The 17924-nt window shown below is 55.8% G+C and overlaps 2 protein-coding genes across 3 annotated transcripts; one reads left to right on the top strand and one right to left on the bottom strand.

Annotated features, from left to right (window-relative positions):
* Nucleotides 1-361: 361 nt before the first annotated feature.
* On the bottom strand, nucleotides 362-5903 carry LOC128802819 (cytochrome c oxidase subunit 6B1). The gene is made up of 5 exons (XM_053969393.1): nucleotides 5838-5903; nucleotides 5504-5619; nucleotides 3552-3659; nucleotides 1861-1961; nucleotides 362-599 (listed from the first exon to the last, which is right to left on the bottom strand). Exons 3-5 carry the CDS (start codon nucleotides 3655-3657, stop codon nucleotides 546-548), a joined length of 261 nt encoding a protein of 86 aa, XP_053825368.1. The 5' UTR covers nucleotides 3658-3659; nucleotides 5504-5619; nucleotides 5838-5903; the 3' UTR covers nucleotides 362-545.
* Nucleotides 5904-5952: 49 nt separating this feature from the next.
* FBL (fibrillarin) lies at nucleotides 5953-16286 on the top strand. 2 transcript variants are annotated; one of them, XM_053969391.1, is made up of 9 exons: nucleotides 5961-6016; nucleotides 6712-6753; nucleotides 7231-7431; nucleotides 8796-8890; nucleotides 9941-10111; nucleotides 11591-11723; nucleotides 13320-13432; nucleotides 14835-14980; nucleotides 16091-16286. In XM_053969391.1, the coding sequence occupies exons 1-9, from the start codon at nucleotides 6007-6009 to the stop codon at nucleotides 16110-16112; spliced, it is 933 nt and encodes a 310-aa protein (XP_053825366.1). In that variant the 5' UTR covers nucleotides 5961-6006; the 3' UTR covers nucleotides 16113-16286. The 2 variants fall into 2 exon arrangements, with proteins under 2 accessions (XP_053825367.1, XP_053825366.1); XM_053969392.1 differs by lacking the exons at nucleotides 13320-13432; nucleotides 14835-14980; nucleotides 16091-16286 and adding an exon at nucleotides 12960-13082 and having other exon boundaries at nucleotides 5953-6016.
* The last annotated feature ends 1638 nt before the right edge of the window (nucleotides 16287-17924 follow it).

Genomic DNA, 17924 nt, shown 5'->3' with positions numbered 1-17924 from the left:
GTCCCGAATAACCCTAGGGGGTCCCAAATGTGGCAAATTCCGCTGTCCCCAACCCTCCCCCAATGTCCCCAAATGTCCCCAAACCTCCCCAAATGTCCCCAAACCTCCCCAAATGTCCCCAGACCTCCCCAAATGTCCCCAAACCTCCCCCAATGTCCCCAAATGTCCCCAAACCTCCCCCGACGTCCCCAAATGTCCCCAAATGTCCCCAACCCTCCCCCGACGTCCCCAAATGTCCCCAGACCTCCCCCAATGTCCCCAAATGTCCCCAAATGTCCCCAACCCTCCCCAAATGTCCCCAAATGTCCCCAACCCTCCCCCGACGTCCCCAAATGTCCCCAGACGTGCCCAAGCGCCAGGCCCAGTTTTTAACCCTTTATTGGCGGTGCCACCGCGTGTCCCCTCCCCAGCAGGTGACAGCCGTGTCCCCTCCCGGGGGGGGGGGTGACAGCCGTGTCCCCTCCCGGGGGGGGTGACAGCCGTGTCCCCTCCCCGGGGGTGGCAGTGTCCCCTCCCCCCGCGGTGTCACCGGCGTTGGGGACAGCTCAGATCTTGCCGGGGAAGGTCCCCTCCTCACGGGCCTCGTCCCACGAGGTCACCTGGGCACAGCGGGGACACGGGGACATTTGGGGACACGGGGACATTTGGGGACATTGGGGGGGCTGGGGACATTGGGGACATTGGGGGGGCTGGGGACATTGGGGACATTGGGGGATTTGGGACGTTCGGGGTTGGGGACACTGGGACATTGGGGACACTGGGACATTGGGGACACTGGGGGACATTTGGGGACACTGGGGGCATTTGGGGACACTGGGGGACATTGGGGACACTGCAGGGGTTAGGGACAGTTGGGGCATTGGGGACATTGAGGGGACACTGAGGGCGTTGGGGACATGGGGACAGTGGGGATGTTGGGGGGGTTGGGGACATTTGGGGACATCGGGGGATAGAGAAGAGATTGGGGACATTTGGGGACATTTGGGGACATTTGGGGACATTTGGGGACATTTGGGGACATCTGGGGACATTTGGGGACACCCTGGGGCCAGCACTCACCCACGAGGTGGGGCACAGGGGACATTTGGGGACATTTGGGGACATTTGGGGACATTTGGGGACACTTGGGGACATTTGGGGCGGGCACTCACCCACGAGGTGGGGCACAGGGGACATTTGGGGACACTTGGGGACACTTGGGGACATTTGGGGACATTTGGGGACACGGGGCCAGCACTCACCCACGAGGTGGGGCACAGGGACACTTGGGGACACTTGGGGACACTTGGGGACACTTGGGGACATTTGGGGCCGGCACTCACCCACGAGGTGGGGCACAGGGGACACTTGGGGACACCTGGGGACACTTGGGGACACTTGGGGACACTTGGGGACATTTGGGGCTGGCACTCACCCACGAGGTGGGGCACAGGGGACATTTGGGGACACTTGGGGACACTTGGGGACATTTGGGGACACGGGGCTGGCACTCACCCACGAGGTGGGGCACAGGGGACATTTGGGGACACTTGGGGACATTTGGGGACATTTGGGGCTGGCACTCACCCACGAGGTGGGGCACAGGGGACACTTGGGGACACTTGGGGACATTTGGGGACATTTGGGGCTGGCACTCACCCACGAGGTGGGGCACAGGGACACTTGGGGACACTTGGGGACATTTGGGGACACTTGGGGACACGGGGCTGGCACTCACCCACGAGGTGGGGCACAGGGACACTTGGGGACATTTGGGGCCAGCACTCACCCACGAGGTGGGGCACAGGGGACATTTGGGGACATTTGGGGACACTTGGGGATATTTGGGGACACTTGGGGACATTTGGGGCTGGCACTCACCCACGAGGTGGGGCACAGGGACGTGTACACGCGGAAGTACCACTGGCACGGGGCGGCGTCGGCGCCGCGGGCGTCCATGGCGCGCTGGCACCGCTGGAAGTCTGGGGACAGCGAGGGGACATTGGGGACAGTGGGGACAGCGGGGACAGTGGGGACATTGGGGACATCGGGGACAATTGGGGACATTGGGGACAGCGGGGACACTGAGGGGACATTGGGGACATTGAGGGGACATTGGGGACAGCGGGGACACTGAGGACAGCAGGGACATTGGGGACATCGGGGACAGTGGGGACAATTGGGGACATTGGGGACAGCAGGGACATTGAGGGGACATTGGGGACACTGAGGACAGCAGGGACATTGGGGACACTGGGGACATTGAGGGGACATTGGGGACACTGAGGGGACACTGGGGACATTGGGGACATCGGGGACAGTGGGGACAATTGGGGACATTGGGGACAGCAGGGACATTGAGGGGACATTGGGGTCAGTGGGGACATTGAGGTGACATTGAGGACAGTGGGACATTGAGGGGACAATTGGGGGATTGGGGGACATCAGGGGACAGCGGGGACAGTGAGGGGACATTGAGGGGACATTGGGGACATTGAGGGGACATTGGGGGATTGGGGGACATTGGGGCATTGGAGACATCGGGGACATTGAGGGGACACTGGGGACAGCGGGGACATTGGGGACACTGAGGACAGCAGGGACATTGGGGACAGCGAGGGGATATTGAGGGGACAATTGGGGACATTGAGGGGACATTGGGGGGACAGCAGGGACATTGAGGTGACATTGAGGACAGTGGGACATTGAGGGGACAATTGGGGGATTGGGGGACATTGGGGACAGCGGGGACACTGAGGGGACATTGGGAACATTGAGGGGACATTGAGGACAGTGGGGACAGCAGGAACATTGGGGACATTGGGGACATTGGGGACATTGAGGGGACATTGGGGACATTGAGGGGACATTGGGGACATTGAGGGGACATTTGGGGACAGAGGGGACACTGGGGACAATTGGGGACATCGGGGACACTGAGGACAGCAGGGACATTGGGGACAGCGAGGGGACATTGAGGGGACATTGGGGACATCGGGGACACTGGGGGACAATTGGGGGATTGGGGGACATTGGGGACAATGTGGTGACAGTGAGGGTGGGGACATTGAGGTGACAATGTCACCAGACCCCAAAATGGTGGCATCAGGGACAACTGGGGACAACTGGGGACACCGAGGGGACATTGGGGACAATTGGGGACATTGGGGACAATTGGGGACATTGGGGGCGGGGCCAAAGGCAGCCCAGCCCCGCCCAGCCACGCTCAGACACAAAAAAAAACCCCAAATTTGAGGATTTTTGGGGGATTTTTTTTGGGGAATTCCGGGAATTTTGGTGTTTTTTTAGGGGGGGTTTCGGGGATTTTGGGGTTCCCAGACATTTCGGGGATGTTTTTGGGGTGAATTTTGGGGTTTTTGGGCCCCACCCAGGTAGTTCTGCCAGCAGTTCCGGGTCTGGTTCTGGTTGGGGAAGCGGCGAGGACAAACCCCGAATTTGGGGATTCTGGGGGGATTTCTGTGGGGTTTTTTTTGGGGGGTTTGGGTTTTTTTGGGGTTCCTAGACATTTCAGGGATATTTTTGGGGTGAATTTTGGGGTTTTTGGGCCCCACCCAGGTAGTTCTGCCAGCAGTTCCGGGTCTGGTTCTGGTTGGGGAAGCGGCTGTCGAACGGCGCCGTCTTGTACCGGCCCAGCTTGGCCCCGATGTTCTCTGCCATGCCTAATTAGCGTAATTAGGCCCCTTCATTAGCACCTCCGCTCCCCGAGGGCCCTCCCGGGAGCGCTAATTAGCGGCCCCAGGGGGTTAATTAGGCGCCGGGGGCGTTAATTGCCGAGGGAGCCGATTAAAACTCAATTAAGGGTTTGGGATTTGGGGGTTTGCGAGGGGGGGGGTCGTTAATTGGGCTAATTAGCAGCTGGTTAATTAGCTAAACAACTGATTAGCCAATGGATTAATTAGTGGGTTGACTAATAAGTAGCTCCTGAGCTAACCCAGCGGATTAATTGCTATTCCAAGCTGTTAATTAGCTCGTTAAATATTAATTAGTCACACGGTCCAACGATAAATAAGAAAATAAAAAACAGCAAAAGGACTGAAAAGTCGTTAATGAGGCTAATTAGCAGCGAATTAATTAGCTAGCAAACTGGTTAACACTCAGCTAATTAATTATCAATCTAGGTAATTAATCAGCTCGTTGACTGTTAATTAATCCCGTCCCTAATGAACAACAACAAAACCAGCAGGAAGGGAAATTAAAAATGGAAATTAATTTGCATTAGTTATGCAAATCAGCAGCTAATTAATCAGCTAAATAACCAGTTAGTGGCTAGTTAATGAATTATCAGCCTGGCCTGTTAATTAGCTCGTTAATCATTAATTAATCCCACCCTGCAACGGCAAAGAAAGGAACAGGAACAGATTGACAGCTCATTGATTATGCAAATGAGCAGCTAATTAATTACCTCGCAGGCTGATTACCGCCTGCACAGCTAATCATCAGCCCAGCCTGTTAATTGGCTCAGTAATTAATAATTAATCTCACCCAACAGCGACAAATAAGAGAATAAAACACAAACGGGAACAGCAACGACTGAAAGCTCATTAATTATGCAAATTGGCTGCTGGCCATTTAGCAAACAAGCTGGCTAACACCTGGTTTGTTAGTTATCATTCTAGCTTGTTAATTAGCTCGTTAATTACTAATTAATTGCTCCTAACAACCACAAATAAGGCGCTAAAGCAGGAGTGGGAACAGCACGCACCCAAGGCTCGTTAATTATGCAAATTGGCAGCTGATTAATTAGCAATCAGGCTGATTACCACCTGCTCAGTTAACGACCAGCCCAGTCTGTTAATCAGCTCATTAATTACTAATTAAGCTCCCCCGGCAGCAAGAGAAGGAGGAAACGCAAATGAGCTGGCAGCTCATTGACTATGCAAATTAGCAGCGGCTTAATTAGCATAACGCATTCCGGCCCTCCCAGTCCAAACCAGTTCAAACCAGTCCAAACCAGTGACCCCAAACCCTCTCCCAGTCCCTCCCAGTTCAAACCAGTCCGTCCCAGTTACCCCCATGCCCCTCCCAGTTCAAACCAGTTCAAACCAGTTCAAACCAGTTCAAACCAGTGACGCCCCAGAGCCCTCCCAGTTCAAACCAGTTCAAACCAGTGACCCCAAACCCTCTCCCAGTGTCCTCCCAGTGCTCCCAGTAACCCCCAGACCCCTCCCAGTTCATCCCAGTCCATCCCAGTATCCCCCCCAGTGCTCCCAGTTCACTCCCAGTTCACCCCCAGTGCTCCCAGTTCACCTCTGGCTCCATCCCAGTATGGCCCAGTGTCCTCCCAGTTCATCCCAGTTCGTTCCCAGTCGCTCCCAGTTCATCCCAGTTTCCCCCAGTCCCTCCCAGTGCGGCCCACCCGCCCCCCTCACGACCCTCCAAACCCTCCCAGTCCATCCCAGTCCATCCCAGTTCCCTCCCAGTCCCTCCCAGTCCATCCCAGTCCATCCCAGTTCCCTCCCAGTCCATCCCAGTTCTCCCAGTACGTCCCAGCTCTCAAAGTCACTTTCACCGCCGCTCGCCGCTCGCCGGAACCAACGAGTCACGCCGGAAGCGACAGCGCCGCCGGAAGTGACGTCACCAAAGGCCACAGAGCGCCGGTTCCAGGCCGGAGCGTCTCCACTGGAGGAAAAATGGCGGCGAGGAGTCCGCAGGAAGTGCCGCGTTAGAGCCCCAAAATCTCGGTTTTTTACCCCAAAATCCCGGATTTGCCCCAAAATCCCCGGGTTTTACCCCTAAATCCACGGGTTTTTTCTCCAAAATCCCCGGGTTTTACCCCAAAATCCCGATTTTTTTTCCCCCCAGATCCCCACTTTTGCCCCAAATCCCCATTTTTTTACCCCAAACTCCCCTCGGGGCTGCTCTGAGGGCACTTCCGCCCGGAAGTGGGCGGGGCTTGAGCGTCGGGCAGGGTCTGCGCGTGCGCAGGTTCCCGATGGGAACCGCTATTTTGTGACGTCACTTCCCGTTCCGGCAGAGGCGCGCGAGCCCCGCGTGGAGAAAGCGGCGATGAGGCCGGGTGGGAACTGGGACAAACTGGGACAAACTGGGAGGGACTGGGAGGGACTGGGAGGGAACTGGGACAAACTGGGACAAACTGGGACAAACTGGGAGGAACTGGGAGGGAACTGGGACAAACTGGGACAAACTGGGAGGGAACTGGGATGGACTGGGACAAACTGGGGCAGACTGGGACAGACTGGGAGGCACTGGGAGGGAACTGGGAGGGAACTGGGACAAACTGGGAGGGAACTGGGACAAACTGGGACAAACTGGGATGGACTGGGAGGGACTGGGAGGGACTGGGAGGGAACTGGGACAAACTGGGACAAACTGGGAGGGACTGGGAGGGAACTGGGGGGGGATTGGGACAAACTGGGATGAACTGGGACAAGCTGGGACAGACTGGGACAAACTGGGAGGCACTGGGAGGGAACTGGGACAAACTGGGACAGACTGGGATGAACTGGGAGGGACTGGGACAGACTGGGACAAAGTGGGATAAACTGGGAGGGACTGGGAGGGACTGGGATGAACTGGGCGGGTTTTGGGGTTACTGGGATGCACTGGGAGGGACTGGGGGAGGCGTTGGAGCCAAACTGGGAGCACTGGGAGCCTCCCAGTCCCTCCCAGTTCCCTCCCAGTTCATCCCAGTTCCCTCCCAGTCCATCCCAGTCCCTCCCAGTCCCTCCCAGTCTGACCAGTTCCCCGCAGGTTTCAGCCCCCGGGGGGGACGCGGCGGCTTCCGAGGCAGAGGTGAGTCCCAGTATGAACCAGTGTGAACCAGTATGAACCGGTATGAACCAGTATGAACCAGTATGAACCGGTATAACCCCGTCACCGCAGGGCTGCCCGTACTGGGAGCCCCAGTGGCCTCCCAGTATAAACCAGTCCCCTCCCCGCCCCACCAATCCTCTCCCAGTCCCTCCCAGTACATCCCAGTATAACCCAGTGCCCTCCCAGTATATCCCAGTTCCCCTCCCAGTCCCCCCAGTTCCCTTCCCAGCCCCTCCCAGTCCCTCCCAGTACATCCCAGTATCCCCAGTTCCCCTCCCAGTACATCCCAGTATGCCGATTTCCCCTCCCAGTACATCCCAGTATCCCCAGTTCCCCTCCCAGCCCCTCCCAGTCCCTCCCAGTACATCCCAGTATGCCGATTTCCCCTCCCAGTACATCCCAGTATCCCCAGTTCCCCTCCCAGTCCCTCCCAGTATAACCCAGTTCCCCCCACAGGTTCCGGTTTCCCGCCCCGCGGAGGGGGCGTGGCCCGCGGAGGAGGCGTGGCCCGCGGAGGAGGCGGAGCCAGAGGCGGGGGCGGAGCCCGCGGAGCGCCGCGGGGGCGGGGCCGAGGCCGAGGGGGCGGGGCCAGGGGCGGGGCCCGCGGCGGCTTCAAAGGCGGGAAAAAAGTGACGGTGGAGCCGCACCGGCATGAGGGTAACTGGGCATACTGGGAGGGACTGGGAGGGACTGGGAGGGGAACTGGGGGGACTGGGAGGGACTGGGAGGGACTGGGAGGGGAACTGGGCATACTGGGAGGGACTGGGAGGGGAACTGGGGGGACTGGGAGGGACTGGGAGGGGAACTGGGGGGACTGGTTTGTACTGGGAGGGACTGGGAGGGACTGGGAGGGGAACTGGGGGGACTGGGAGGGGAACTGGGAGGGACTGGTTTGTACTGGGAGGGACTGGGAGGGACTGGTCAGACTGGGAGGGGTTGTTCGGGTTACTGGTTTGTACTGGTTTGTACTGGGAGGGACTGGGAGGGACTGGTCAGACTGGGAGGGGTTGTTTGGGTTACTGGTTTGTACTGGTTTGTACTGGGAGGGACTGGGACGGGGCTGTGGAGCCGCTGGGGGTCCCAGGTGTGTCCCCAGGTGTGTCTGAGGTGTTCCCAGGTGTCCCTCACCTGTGCCAGGTGTAGCCCAGGTGTGACCCAGGTGTATCCCAGGTGTAACTCAGGTGTAACTCACTCAGATGTAACTCAGGCGTATCTCAGGTGTATCCCAGGTGTAACTCACTTAGGTGTATCTCAGGTGTATCCCAGGTGTGACCCAGGTACACTCAGGTATACCTCAGGTGTGACCCGGGCGTGTCCCACTTGGCTAGGTGTATCCCAGGTGTATCTCAGGCACACTCAGGTGTATCCCAGGTGTAACCCACGTGTGACCCAGGTGTATCCCAGGTGTACTTCAGGTACTCTCAGGTACACTCAGGTGTGATGCGGGCGTGTCCCCCCTGGCCAGGTGTAACTCAGGTGTATCCCAGGTGTAGCTCAGGTACTCTCAGGTACGCTCAGATATGACCTGGGCGTGTCCCACCTGGCCAGGTGTAACCCAGGTGTGACCCAGGTGTACCTCAGGTGTATCCCAGGTGTACCTCAGGTATTCTCAGGTGTATCCCAGGTGTATCCCAGGTGTACCTCAGGTGTACCTCAGGTGTGTCCCAGGTACTCTCAGGTACACTCAGGTGTGACGCAGGTGTGTCCCACCTGGCCAGGTGTAACTCAGGTGTATCCCAGGTGTACCTCAGGTATTGTCAGGTGTACCTCAGGTGTATCCCAGGTATTCTCAGGCACAGTCAGGTGTACCCCAGGTGTGACGCGGGCGTGTCCCCCTGGCCAGGTGTAATCCAGGTGTATCCCAGGTGTACCTCAGGTGTATCCCAGGTATTCTCAGGCACACTCAGGTGTGACCCGGGCGTGTCCCACCTGGCCAGGTGTATCTCAGGTGTATCCCAGGTATTCTCAGGCACGCTCAGGTGTACCCCAGGTGTGACGCAGGTGTGCTCCCCCCCGGCCAGGTGTGTTCATCTGCCGGGGCCGCGAGGACGCGCTGGTCACGCGGAACCTGGTGCCGGGGGAGTCGGTGTACGGCGAGAAACGCATCAGCGTGGAGGTACTGGGGATACTGGGGATACTGGGATGGACTGGGAATGGATACTGGGGATACTGGGAGGGACTGGGAATGGATACTGGGGCAACTGGGGGGACTGGGAGGGACTGGGAATGGATACTGGGGATACTGGGGATACTGGGAATGGATACTGGGGATACTGGGAGGGACTGGGAATGGATACTGGGGGGACTGGGGATACTGGGAATGGATACTGGGGATACTGGGAGGGACTGGGAATGGATACTGGGGGGACTGGGGATACTGGGAATGGATACTGGGGATACTGGGAGGGACTGGGAATGGATACTGGGGATACTGGGGATACTGGGAATGGATACTGGGGGGACTGGGGGGACTGGGAATGGATACTGGGAATGGATACTGGGGGGACTGGGAATGGATACTGGGAGGGACTGGGAATGGATACTGGGGATACTGGGAATGGATACTGGGGGGACTGGGAGGGACTGAGACAGACTGGGATGGACTGGGGGGAACTGGGAGGGACTGGGGGGGAACTGAGAGGGACTGGGAGGGACTGCTGGTTTCTAGTAGTGTGCACTGGTTTATACTGGTTTGTACCGGTTTATACTAGTCCAGAGTACTCTGTACTGGTCTATACTGGTCCATACTGGTCCATGCTGGTTTATACTGGTATGTACCAGTCCGTACCGGTCCTCACTGGTCCTCACTGGTCCTCACTGGTCCTCACTGGTCCTCACTGGTCCGTACTGGTCCTCACTGGTCCGTACTGGTCTGTACCAGTCTGTACTGGTCCTTACTGGTCCGTACTGGTCCGTGCTGGTCTGTACTGGTCCATACTGGTCTGTATGGGTCCTTACTGGTCCGTACTGGTTTATACTGGTCCGTACTGGTCCGTACTGGTCTCTAACTGGTCCATGCTGGTCCATACTGGTCCATACTGGTCCGTACTGGTCTCTAACTGGTCTGTACGGGTTTATACTGGTCCGTGCTGGTCCATACTGGTCCGTGCTGGTCCGTACTGGTCCATACTGGTCCTTACTGGTCCATACTGGTCCGTGCTGGCAGGAGGGCGAGGCCCCGGTCGAGTACCGCGCCTGGAACCCGTTCCGCTCCAAACTGGCGGCCGCCATCTTGGGGGGCATCGACCGCATCCACATCCGGCCAGGTGCCAAGGTGCTGTACCTGGGCGCCGCCTCGGGCACCACCGTCAGCCACGTCTCCGACATCGTGGGGCAGGTGAGGGCACACCTGGGCACACCTGGGCACACCTGGGCACACCTGGGATACACCTGGGACAGGCACAGACACACCCGGGACAAGTACAGACATACCTGGGACACACCTGGGCACACCTGGGACAGGTACAGGCACACCTGGGACAGGTACAGACACACCTGGGACACACCTGGGACAGGTACAGACACACCTGGGACAGGTACAGACACACCTGGGCACGCCTGGGACAGGTACAGGCACACCTGGGACAGGCACGGGCACACCTGGGACAGGTACAGGCACACCTGGGACAGGCACAGGCACACCTGGGACAGGTACAGGCACACCTGGGCACAGGTGCCACAGGGGACACATCTTTAGGTCACCTTTTGTGTCCCCTGGTGACCTTTGGTGGCCCCTGCTGACCCTTTGGTGGCCCTGGTGGCCGCGGTGACCTCTGGTGGCCCCGGTGACCTCTGGTGGCCCCTGGTGACCCTCTGGTGGCCCCGGTGACCCTTTGGTGGCCCCGGTGACCTCTGGTGGCCCCAGTGACCCTTTGGTGGCCCCTGCTGACCCTCTGGTGGCCCTGCTGACCCTCTGGTGGCCCCAGCTGACCTCTGGTGGCCGTGGTGACCCTCTGGTGGCCCCAGTGACCTCTGGTGGCCCTGCTGACCCTCTGGTGGCCCCAGTGACCTCTGGTGGCCCTGGGTGTCCCCTGGTGGCCCCGGTGACCTCTGGTGGCCCTGGGTGTCCCCTGGTGGCCCTGCTGACCCTCCGGTGGCCCCGGTGACCTCTGGTGGCCCCGGTGACCTCTGGTGGCCCCTGCTAACCCTCTGGTGACCCTGGTGACCTCTGGTGGCCGCAGTGACCTCTGGTGGCCCCTGCTGACCCTCTGGTGGCCCTGGGTGTCCCCTGGTGGCTCCGGTGACCTCTGGTGGCCCCTGCTGACCCTCTGGTGGCCCCCGGTGACCCTTTGGTGTCCCCTGGTGGCCCCGGTGACCTCTGGTGGCCCTGGGTGTCCCCTGGTGGCCCCAGTGACCTCTGGTGGCCCTGGGTGTCCCCTGGTGGCCCCGGTGACCTCTGGTGGCCCCTGCTGACCCTCTGGTGGCCCCCGGTGACCTCTGGTGGCCCTGCTGACCCTCTGGTGGCCCCGGTGGCCCTGCTGACCCTCCGGTGGCCCCTGGTGACCTCTGGTGGCCCTGCTGACCCTCTGGTGGCCCTGGTGACCCTCCGGTGGCCCCGGTGACCCTTTGGTGGCCCTGCTGACCCTCCGGTGGCCCCGGTGACCCTCTGGTGGCCCCGGTGACCTCTGGTGGCCCCGGTGACCCTTTGGTGTCCCCTGCTGACCCTCCGGTGGCCCCGGTGACCTCTGGTGGCCCCAGTGACCCTCTGGTGGCCCCTGGTGGCCCCGGTGACCTCTGGTGGCCCCGGTGACCCTCCGGTGGCCCCGGTGGCCCTCCGGTGGCCGCGGTGACCCTTTGGTGGCCGCGGTGTCCGCAGGAGGGCGTGGTGTACGCCGTGGAGTTCTCGCACCGCTCGGGCCGGGACCTGCTCAACGTGGCCAAGAAGAGAACGAACGTGGTGCCGGTGATCGAGGACGCGCGGCACCCCCACAAGTACCGCATGCTGGTCGGTGCGTGCCGCGGCGGCCGAGAACGTTCCGGAACGGGCTGGAACGGGCTGGAGAGGGGCTGGAGAACGTTCCGGAACGGGCCGGAGAGGGGTGGAGAGGGGTGGAGAGGGGCCTGAGAACATTCTGGAACGGGCTGGAAGGGGCTGGAGAGGGGCTGGAGAACGTTCTGGAACGGGCTGGAGAGGGGCTGGAGAACGTTCCGGAACGGGCTGGAGAGGGGTGGGAGAGGGGCCAGAGAACGTTCTGGAACGGGCTGGAGAGGGGCCGGAGAACGTTCTGGAACGTGCTGGAGAGGGGCTGGAGAATGTTCCGGAACGGGCTGGAGAGGGCTGCAGAGGGGCCAGAGAACGTTCTGGAACGGGCTGGAGAGGGGCGGGAGAATGTTCTGGAGAGGGGCCAGGAGAACGTTCTGGAGAGGGGCAGGAGAATGTTCTGGAACGTGCTGGAGACGGGCAGGAGAACGTTCTGGAATGTGCTGGAACATGCTGGAGAGGGGCGGGAGAACGTTCTGGAACGTGCTGGAGATGGGCAGGAGAACGTTCTGGAGAGGGGCAGGAGAACGTTCTGGAACGTGCTGGAGAGGGGCTGGAGAATGTTCTGGAGAGGGGCAGGAGAACGTGCTGGAGAGGGGCTGGGGAACGTTCTGGAATGTGCTGGAGAGGGGCGGGAGAGACGGCTGGAGAAACTTCTGGAGAAGGTTCTGGAGAGGGTTTGGGAGAAGTTCTGGAGAGGGTTCTGGAGAACCAAGGATCTGGAGAGGGTTCAGGAGAAGGTTCTGGAAAACCTTTGGGAGAAACTTCTGGAGAAGGTTCTGGAGAGGGTTTCAGATAAGTTCTGGAGAGGGTTCTGGAGAACCTTTGGGAAATCCTTTGGGAGAAACTTCTGGAGAAGGTTCTGGAGAGGGTTCTGGAGAGGATTCTGAGGAAGGGCTGGAGAAGGTTCTGGAGAACATTCTGGACAGGGGTCTGGAGAAGGTTCTGGAGAACATTCTGGACAGGGTTGTGGAGAAGGTTCTGGAGAAGTTTTTTGTCTGGAATTCCAGGATAATTTGGGATAATTCAGGACGGTCCCGTTCCCCCCGCCAGGCACGGTGGGCGTGATCTCCGCGGACGCGGAATTTTGTGGGAATTTTGGGTTCCTGGCTGGAATTTCGTGGGAATTTTTGCCCAGAATCCCGGGATAATTCGGGATAATTTTGGGATAATTCCAGCCAATCCCGTTTTTCCCCCTCCCCAGGCATGGTGGACGCGATCTTCGTGGACGTGGAATTTTGTGGGAATTTCACGTTCCTGGCTGGAATTTTGTGGGAATTTCGATGTTTTTGCCCAGAATCCCGGGATAATTCGGGATAATTTTGGGATAATTTTGGATAATTTTGGATAATTTTGGATAATTCCAGCCAGTCCCGTTTTTCCCCCCTCCCCAGGCATGGTGGACGTGATCTTCGCGGACGCGGAATTTTGTGGGAATTTCGATGTTTTTGCCCAGAATCCCGGGATAATTCGGGATAATTTTGGGATAATTTGGGATAATTTTGGGATATTTTGGGATAATTTTGGGATAATTCCAGCCAATCCCGTTTCCCCCCCTCCCCAGGCATGGTGGACGTGATCTTCGCGGACGTGGCGCAGCCGGACCAGACGCGCATCGTGGCGCTGAACGCGCATCACTTCCTGCGCTGCGGGGGGCACTTCCTCATCTCCATCAAGGTGCGCCACAGCCGGCCAGTACAGACCAGTATAGACCAGTATGGACCAGTATAAACCAGTGTAAACCAGTACGGACCAGTATAGACCAGTATGGACCAGTGTAAACCAGTATGAACCAGTATAAACCAGTACGGACCAGTATAGACCAGTATAAACCAGTACGGACCAGTATAGACCAGTATAAACCATTATAAACCAGTATGGACCAGTATGAACCAGTATAGACCAGTATGAACCAGTATGGACCAGTATAAACCAGTATGGACCAGTACAGACCATATAAACCAGTATAAACCAGTATAAACCAGTATAAACCAGTACGGACCAGTATGGCCCAAACCGGCTCTAACCGGCTCTGGTGGAGCTGGCTCAAACTGGTTCTAACTGGGATCTAACTGGTATTTAAGTGGTTCTAAGTGGCTCAAACCGGTTCTGATTGGCTCTGACCGGTTCTGATCGATGTCGAACTGGCTCAGACTGGTTCTAACTGGGATCTGATGGGTCCTAACTGGGATCTGACTGGGATTTAAATGGTTCTAAGTGGCTCAAACTGGTTCTAACTGGTTCTGATCAATTTGGAACTGGCTCAAACCAGTTCTGATCAACGTGGAACTGGCTCTAACTGGTTCTAACCAGTTCTGATTGATGTGGAGCTGGCTCAAACTGGTTTTAACTGGGATCTAACTGGGATTTCACTGGTTCTAAGTGCCTCAAACCGGTTCTAACTGGTTCTGGTCAATGTTGAACTGGCTCAAAGTGCCTCAAACCGGTTCTGATTGGCTCAAACCGGTTCTGGTCAATGTTGAACTGGCTCAAAGTGGCTCAAACCAGTTTTGATTGATGTGGAGCTGGCTCGAACTGGTTCTAACTGGGATCATACTGGGATTGAAATGGTTCTAAGTGCCTCAAACCAGTTCTGATTGGCTCTGACCGGTTCTGGTCAATGTTGAACTGGCTCAAAGTGGCTCAAACCAGTTCTGATTGATGTGGAGCTGGCTCAAACTGGTTCTAACTGGTATTTAAGTGGTTCTAAGTGGCTCAAACCGGTTCTGATTGGCTCAAACCGGTTCTGATCGATGTCAAACTGGCTCAAACTGGTTTTAACTGGGATCTAACTGGGATTTCACTGGTTCTAAGTGCCTCAAACCGGTTCTGATTGGCTCTAACCGGTTCTGGTCGATGTGGAACTGGCTCAAACTGGTTCTAACCGGTTCTGGTCAATGTTGAACTGGCTCAAAGTGGCTCAAACCAGTTTTGATTGATGTGGAGCTGGCTCGAACTGGTTCTAACTGGTATTTAAGTGGTTCTAAGTGGCTCAAACCGGTTCTGATTGATGTGGAACCGGTTCTGAGCGGTTGAGATCGATGCAGAACCGGTTCTGAGCGGCTCTAACCGGCTCCAGGCCAACTGCATCGACTCGACGGCGCCGGCCGAGGCCGTGTTCGCGGGCGAGGTGAGGAAGATGACGGCCGAGAGGATGAAGCCGCAGGAGCAGCTGACCCTGGAGCCCTACGAGAGGGACCACGCCGTGGTGGTCGGCGTCTACCGGTGACTGGGAGGGACTGGGAGGGACTGGGAAGGGACTGGGAAGGGACTGGGTTATACTGGGAGGGGATTGGGAGGGGAAAAATGGGAGGTTTAGGCACAAAAATGGCGATTTTAGGGTGAAAAAAGGGGATTTTGGGGGAAAAAATGGGAATTTTTGGGGTGAAAAAGGGGACTGGGAGGGGACTGGGTTATACTGGGACAGACTGGGATGGACTGGGTTATACTGGGAGGGGACTGGGTTATACTGGGAGGGACTGGGAGGGGAAAAATGAGAGGTTTAGGCACAAAAACGGCGATTTTAGGGTGAAAAATGGGGATTTTGGGGGTAAAAATGGGATTTTTTGGGGTGAAAAAGGGAACTGGGATGGACTGGGTTATACTGGGATGGACTGGGATGGACTGGGTTATACTGGGAGGGGACTGGGTTATACTGGGAGGGGACTGGGAGGGGAAAAATGGGAGGTTTAGGCACAAAAACGGCGATTTTACGGTGAAAAAAGGGGATTTTTTGGGGGAAAAATGGGATTTTTGGGGTGAAAAAGGGAACTGGGAGGGACTGGGTTATACTGGGACAGACTGGGTTATACTGGGAGGGACTGGGTTATACTGGGACAGACTGGGTTATACTGGGAGGGGACTGGGTTATACTGGGAGGGGACTGGGAGAGAAAAAATGAGAGGTTTAGGCACAAAAACGGCGATTTTAGGGTGAAAAATGGGGATTTTTGGGGTAAAAATGGGAATTTTTGGGGTGAAAAAGGGGACTGGGAGGGACTGGGTTATACTGGGAGGGACTGGGTTATACTGGGAGGGAACAAACTGGGAGATTTTTTTTTTATACTGGTCCATACCGGTCCGTACTGGTCCGTACCGGTCCTTACTGGTTTTTACTGGTTTCTATCAATCCATCCTGGTCCTTACTGGTCCTTACTGGTCCTTACTGGTTTTCACTGGTCCTTACTGGTCCTTACTGGTTTTTACTGGTCCGTACTGGTCCTTACTGGTCCTTACTGGTCCTTACTGGTTTTCACCGGTCCTTACTGGTCCTTACTGGTCCTTACTGGTCCTTACTGGTTTTCACTGGTTCTCACCGTCCCCCTCTCCCCCCCAGGCCCCCCCCGAAGGAGAAATGACGTCATCGCGCCTCCGGCCCGCCAGGGGGCGCCAGCGGCGGGGGCGTGGCCTAACCAGGAAGTTCTCGGCGCTGATCCGGAAATGGGCGTGGCCTAACCCGGAAGCGGCTCCGGTGTTTGGGGTGGGGGAGGGGCCCGGGGGGGGTTTTGTTAAATAAAGGAAAATTGATTAATTAGCGTCGTTAATTGATTAATTGGGGGTTAATGGGTGCGCCGGGGGTGGTTCGTGGGCCAATGAAAGGGGCTCGGGGTGATTGACGGAGTTGTTAATTAGTGGCTCATTAATTAACGGTCATTAGCGGCAGGTTATTAATTGCACTTCATTAATTAATTGCTGCAAGGGTTAATTGATTCCTGGGCGTGCTAATGACCGCAGTGGTTAATTGGGGGGGGGTTATTAATTAATTGGGATTGTGCAATTAGTGGGGGTGGCTAATTACGGGTGTTAATTGGGGCTAATTGGTTTAATTAATTAATTAAGGGGGGTTAATTAGCTATGGGTGTAATTGGGTGTTTAATTAATTACCGGGGCTCGGTTACTGAGTGGGAGATGTTAATTGGGGTCGTTAATTAACGGAAGCAGTTAATTACCCATGGGACTCGTTAATGGGCACGTTGATTAATGGGGTTAATTAACAGGATTAATTAATGCTGGGGTTGATTAATGGGGTTAATGAACAGGATTAATTAATGCTGGGGTTAATTAATGGGGTTAATTAATATGATTAATTAATGCTGGGGTTGGTTAATGGGGTTAATGAATAGGATTAATTAATGCTGGGGTTAATTAATGGGGTTAATTAATAGGATTAATTAATGCTGGGATTGATTAATGGGGTTAATGAATAGGATTAATTAATGCTGGGGTTGATTAATGGGTTAATGAATAGGATTAATTAATGCTGGGGTTGGTTAATGGGGTTAATTAATATGATTAATTAATGCTGGGGTTGGTTAATGGGGTTAATGAATAGGATTAATTAATGCTGGGGTTGATTAATGGGGTCAATAGAATTAATTAATGCCGGCTTAATGGGGTAATTAATTATGGTTAATTACTGGGGTTCATTAATGGGGTTAATTAATGGGGTTCATTAATGGGGTTAATTGGGGTTAATTAATGGGGTTAATAGGGGTAATTAGTGCTGAGGTTAATTAGCGAGGGTTCATTAATGGGGGTCCATTAATGGCGTTAATTAATGCTGGGGTTAACTCATGGGGTAATTAATTATCGGGGTTAATGGGGCGATTAATGGGGGTTCGTTAATGACAGTTAATTAATGGGGTTAATGCTGGGCTTAATTAGTGGGGTAATTAATGGGGTCACTAATGGGGCTGGGTAATGGGGTCATGCTGGCATTAATTAATGGGGTTAATTAATGGGGTTAATTGGTGGGGTTCACTAATGCGGGGGTTAATTAATGCTGGGGTTAATTAATGGGGTAATTAATGGGGTTAATTAATGGGGTTAATTAATGGGGTTAATTAATGGGGTTAATTAGTGGGGTTCATTAATGCTGGGGTTAATTAATGGGGTTCATTAATGGGGTTAATTACTGGGGTTAATTAATGGGGTTAATTAATGCTGGGGTTAATTAATGGTGTAATTAATGGGGCTAATGGGGTTAATTAATGGTGTTAATTAGTGCTGGGGTTCATTACTGGGCTAATTAGTGCTGGGGTTAATTGCTCCCACATTTGGGGCATTTCCCGTCCATTTTGGGGATTTTGGGGAATTTCTCCCAATTTTGGGATTTTCTCTCAATTTTCGGGAATTTCTCACAAATTTTGGGGAATTTCTCCCAATTTTGG

The sequence above is a fragment of the Vidua macroura genome, unplaced genomic scaffold (assembly GCF_024509145.1).
Source record: "Vidua macroura isolate BioBank_ID:100142 unplaced genomic scaffold, ASM2450914v1 whyUn_scaffold_191, whole genome shotgun sequence".
Classification (NCBI taxonomy): Eukaryota; Metazoa; Chordata; class Aves; order Passeriformes; family Viduidae; genus Vidua; species Vidua macroura.
The sequence above is the reverse complement of the archived record's forward strand: the minus strand, read 5'-3'. Positions and strand labels throughout refer to the sequence as shown.

Coding starts and splice junctions, on each gene's coding strand:
- LOC128802819 (XM_053969393.1), bottom strand. CDS start 3,657: ATGGCAGAGAACATCGGGGCCAAGCTGGGCCGGTACAAGACGGCGCCG. Junction 1,962..3,551: donor CTGCTGGCAGAACTACCTGG/GTGGGGCCCAAA, acceptor CGCTGTCCCCAG/ACTTCCAGCGGTGCCAGCGC. Junction 600..1,860: donor CCCTGTGCCCCACCTCGTGG/GTGAGTGCCAGC, acceptor CGCTGTGCCCAG/GTGACCTCGTGGGACGAGGC.
- FBL (XM_053969391.1), top strand. Junction 7,432..8,795: donor GGAGCCGCACCGGCATGAGG/GTAACTGGGCAT, acceptor CCCCCCGGCCAG/GTGTGTTCATCTGCCGGGGC. Junction 11,724..13,319: donor CAAGTACCGCATGCTGGTCG/GTGCGTGCCGCG, acceptor CCCCCTCCCCAG/GCATGGTGGACGTGATCTTC.